The sequence below is a fragment of the Vombatus ursinus genome, unplaced genomic scaffold (assembly GCF_900497805.2).
Source record: "Vombatus ursinus unplaced genomic scaffold, bare-nosed wombat genome assembly UNPS02010822.1, whole genome shotgun sequence".
NCBI lineage: Eukaryota > Metazoa > Chordata > Mammalia > Diprotodontia > Vombatidae > Vombatus > Vombatus ursinus.
The window spans coordinates 1,609,612-1,614,566 of NW_020950600.1; the positions used below are offsets into that span (position 1 = coordinate 1,609,612).

The 4,955-nt window shown below is 55.8% G+C and overlaps 1 protein-coding gene across 1 annotated transcript in view; it reads left to right on the top strand.

The window, feature by feature from the left end:
- Window positions 1-317: 317 nt before the first annotated feature.
- The window catches only part of DLL3 (delta like canonical Notch ligand 3), an 8,373-nt gene continuing 3,735 nt past the window's right edge, over window positions 318-4,955 (top strand). The window contains exons 1-5 of the mRNA XM_027855302.1: window positions 318-480; window positions 589-873; window positions 1,652-1,733; window positions 2,203-2,460; window positions 3,311-3,555. Of these exons, the coding sequence (XP_027711103.1) occupies window positions 412-480; window positions 589-873; window positions 1,652-1,733; window positions 2,203-2,460; window positions 3,311-3,555 (939 nt within the window). The 5' untranslated portion in view covers window positions 318-411. The remainder of the gene's footprint in view (window positions 481-588; window positions 874-1,651; window positions 1,734-2,202; window positions 2,461-3,310; window positions 3,556-4,955) is intronic.

Consider the following 4,955-nt stretch of genomic DNA (forward strand, 5'->3'; position numbering starts at 1 on the left):
ACACTGATGGCCAGTCGCCGGCAGGGAGCTTTGCACCCAGACCGTCACCTGGTAACACACACACACACACACTCTCACACACACACTCTCACACACACACACACACACACTCTCAAACCGAGTTAGTAACACTGATGGCCAGTCGCCGGCAGGGAGCTTTGCACCCAGACCGTCACCTGGTAACACACACACACACACACACACACTCTCACACACACACTCACACACACACACTCTCTCACACACACTCTCTCTCTCTCACACACACACACACACACACTCTCTCTCACACACACACACACACACACACACACACACACACACACAAGCTGGGTCTCCTTGGGGGCGGGGCCTCGCCTCGGGTTATAAAGCAGCCCTCGCAGCCTCGGGTGCTTCCAGACCCTGCGCGCCATGGCCTCCAGTCGGCCGCTGACCGTCCAGCTCCTGGTCGCTCTGGTGTCTCTACTCTGCCTTCCCAAGGTGGGGGCATCGGGGCGGCCCCGGGGGAGGGGATCCAGCGGGATACTGGGGCAGGAGGGTGGGGTTCTTGGGACTCTCTGACCTCTTGCCCCCTGTTGCCTCCCTAAGGTCCGCTGCGCCGGGGTCTTCGAACTACAGATCCACTCTTTCCGGCCCGGTCCAGGGTCTCCGGACTCTTCGGACTCCCCGTGTGGCTCCCGGGGCTCCTGCCGTCTCATCTTTCGTGTCTGCCTGAAGCCGGCGCTGCCCGACCGGAGCCCGGACCTGCCGTGTGCTTTGGGGGTTGCGCTCAGTACCCCGGGGACCCCTGACCCCGGGGGCCCCACCGATCCCGGCCCGCAGCTCTCCCTGGCTGACGGCCTCATCCGTGTCCCCTTCCGTACCGCCTGGCCGGTGAGGAGCCCCCGCAGCCAGAGCCTGGGGACCTTGTTGGACTTCTAGTCCCTAGGCCCCCATTTCACGACTGTGTGAAGACCTCCATATCAGACTCCTCCGGGGTCCTCTAATCCCCACTCCGCCCAGTTCTATGGATGTCACATCCTCAGATGTCCAGAAATGCCGTACCTATGCCTTTTATCCCCCCTCTACAGCCTGTGAAACGTCCTTTCCTGGACGCGGGATGAAGTCCAGCCCCAGTACAGTGCTGCAGGACGCTCCCCTCCGGCCCCCCACCCCCACCCCCGCCAATTCCTCCCCAGATTCTAATTCAGTCACTTTAAGGGACCTCCATTCCCAGACATCCCACCCCGCAAACGACAAAAACAGACCCTGTGGTGCTCCTATCCCCTGTAGAAATTGCTGTCTTTGAAGATGCCACAGTCAACCGTGGGGCTCCTTTCCTAATGGGCTCCTGTTCCCTGAGGGATAACCAGGCACAGACTCCTCTACCCATTTCCGAGACTTCCCCAGGATTCATGCTTCCACCCCAACCTTCACTGCTGACTCCAGGGACCCTCAGATCCTCTCTCTATACAAAGCGGCATCTTTTTCCCTCAGTCTCATAGTTATCTGTCTCCTCCATGTTTCACTTAATGCTTCTCTCCCCTGAGCTGGAACCTTTCCCTTTAACTAAGAAATCTCCCTTCTTCCACACCTCATCTCCTAACCCCTTCTCGAATTCCCTTTGACCCCCTGCTGACACTCCCCCATGTCCTTTCTGCCCCTCCTCCAGGAGACTTTCTCTCTAGTCATCGAGTCTTGGAGGGAGGAACTTGAATCCAGGAGTAAGAAAGAGCCGGGGGAGAAGCTTCCAGGTGAGAGCCTGGAGGGGGTGCAGGGGGGAGGGGGCGGGGCACTCAGGGTGTGGGTGGAATTAGATTGGAAGGGGTGGTCAATGACCTCCGAGAGGTCGGGGGGGGGGGGGGGCGGAGTGGAACATGGTATCGAGAACTCTTGTATCTGGGTGGGGGACCACGCAGGAGGAGCGGGGGAGGTCTGGGTCCTGAGCACCCCACGCGTAGGAGTTTCTGTGGTTCCAAGCCACCGTGGCAGAGATTGTCAAAGAGGAGGGCCTACATTATCAGGGTGGGAGGGGTCCTGAATCACAAGTAGGAGAATGGTGGGGGTGGGGTGGGCTGTGTACCTTAAGGGCTCCATATGGGGGGGGCTGGGTTCTCAAGAGCTCCCAAATCAAGGAGGGGGGAGACCTGTGGTCCGCCTTCAGGAAAAGATGGGACTAGCTGGGGCCACAGGTCTCAGCTACCGTATTCCTCTCTCTTGCAGGGCCGGATCGAAGTCTGTTAAGCCGGTTGGCTGGGCGGCACAGATTGGCCGTCGGCGGCCCCTGGGCCCGGGATGCTAAGCAGGCCGGGGGCTGGGAGCTCCTCTTCTCCTACCGGGTTCGCTGCGAGCCTCACTACTATGGTCCTGCCTGTGCCCGCCTCTGCCGCCCTCGGGACGACCCCCTCGGCCACTTCTATTGCGGGGCCAATGGGGAGCGCGTGTGCACGGACGGGTGGGCTGGAGACATGTGTGCCCGGCGTGAGTGAGAGGGCTGGGCTGGTGGCAGGGGTACAGCGGGAAGGATGTGCATGGACGGGTGGGCTGGAGACGTGTGCACGGAGTCAGTGAACTAGTGGGACAGGGGCAGGGTGGTCCAGGTCCTTGCATTCCGACTCAGGGACAGGCCTTGTTCTGTTTTCCCCAGAATTATGCAGACTCTCGGCCCCAAACGCCCTGATTTTAGACTTCAACCCTTCCCCAATCTTTTCCCCTCCCCAGACTCTGAGAAATCCCTGCAATTCGACCCCCTCCAAATGCCATTCCCAGGTTTGGGGCAGGGTGGAGGAGGTGGTAGTCAGGATGAGCTTTTCCATACCGAACAGCTTACCAAGCCTTCTCCCCTCCCCTGTTGGGTCTCCCCTATTGTCTGCTCCTTGTTTTCTATTCCCTAAATATTGTGGTGTTCCTTTAAGCATTTCTCTCGCTAACCTCCCCCTGCCTCTCCTTTCAAATCTCTCACACTTTATCTTCCCCAATGACTCTCCTGCCAAGGTCTCCACCAATGTCATATATCCACCATGTCTCCCGTAACTGTTTTGTTTTTTCCGCATCTCTCCCACAAACTCCATGCCCCTCAATATCTTCTACAAACCTCTCTTCCAAACTCCATGTTTCTCCCCTATCCCTGTCTCTCCCAATATCTCTGCCTGCCACCCTCCTGTGTCGTTCCACCTTCTTTCCCTCACCACCTCTCCTTCTCCCCCCTTATCCCCTTATATTTCTTCCCCAAATGTTCCTGTCTTTCCACTCTTGTTTCTCATCATCCCTCTGTCTCCTCCATCCTTCACTCCCTCCTTCTGCCTGGGGTCCCTCGCTTCTCCCCCTGCAGCCGTATGTCAGGTAGGCTGCAGTGCTGAACACGGCTCCTGTGAGAGGCCAGGTGAGTGCCACTGTCGTCAAGGCTGGACCGGCCCCCTCTGCACTGTCCGAGTGGCTGGCAGTGACTGCTCCAGCCTCCAGCCATGCACCAATGGAGCCACCTGCTCCCACCTCCCAGGATTCCCCAGCCACCGATGCCTCTTCTCAGCTGGACTGTGTGATGATCACCCGTGTACCAATGGTGGCAGCTGCAGTGTTAGTATTCTCTGCCCCCAGATGATTACCCCTGACTTGTGGCTCTCCTTGTTCACACCCTGACCTTGACCTTCCAGTGTCCTTTGATCAGGGGCCCTTTTTCCCAAATGCTCTAAAATTAATGCCTTCCAGCACTTTAAGGTTACAAAATGCTTCCTTTATGGGGCAGCATGATGTATTGCAACTAGAGTCAGGAAAACCCGGGTTCAAATACTGCCTCTGATACTTGCTAGCTGTATGATTAGCAAGTGGTTTCCCCTGCCTGTTGGATGGGGATGAGGATAATACTTCATAGATAGTGTCCAGAAAGCATTTTAGAAATCTTTTTTTTTTCAGTGAGGCAATCAGGATTAAGTGACCTGCCCAGGGTCACACGGCTAGTGAGTGTCAAGTGTCTGAGGCCGGCCACTCCTCCCAACAGTCCATCTATTACATGGATTATTATTATCCTTGACAGGAGAAAACGGAGGCTCAAAGAGGGAAGTCACTTGCCTAGGTTAACACAGCATGTTAGTGGGAGAGTCAGGACTTGAACTTAGTTTGCCTGAATGGAATCCAGGGCACTTTTTATGTCATCATGACGATCCCTGGTATCAATCCATGAGCAGATTTTCACTGGGGCCTCTGATAAGTCTAGGACCGTGCTGGACCTGGGCTCAGGCCTTGGATTAGGCAAAAGGCAAAGTTCAGAGGATAGGGCTGAATGATCTGGGGACAAGGTGTTGAGGGCCAGGGAGAAGGGAGAGTCACTTCACCTCCTTTTGGGCCTCAGTTTCCTCATTTGTAAAATGGGGGGGTGGACTAGGTAGTCTCTGAGTTTTTTTCTAGCTTGAGAGCCATGATCCTGCAATCCAGCCCAGTCATCCTCAGAAGCTAGACAAGAGGATACATACCAAGGGATCCCAGGACTGAGAGTGGGAAAGGATCCTAGGTTCAGCTCAACTCCGCAAACACTTACTAGGCCCCTACAGGATGCAAGTCACTGTGCTACAGTCTGGGGAGACAAAGACGAAACCCAGAGTCCCTGAGTTCCAGGAGTCTACACCCGAGGGATAGATACAAGGTGTATAGGAACAAGTCTAACAGGACAGAGCTGAAGCAGGGCAAAACACTAGCACTGAGAGATGGGGAGAGTGGATTGGGGAAGGTTTAATGGAGGAGACTTGACAGGAGAGGCTGAGATAAAGGGTTGCATTCCCAGTTAACCTGTGCAAAGGTGTGCAGGGAGGGTGGAATTCTGAGTTTGGGAAGAACGAGAAGTTCAGTTCAGCTTGAGCCCAGAATCTCTAAAGGGCGGTGTCCAGAAAGATGCCATGGCAGGCAGTGTCCAGAAAGATGCTATAAAGGGCAGTATCCAGAAAGATGCCATGCAAGGCAGTGTCCAGAAAGATGCCATGCAG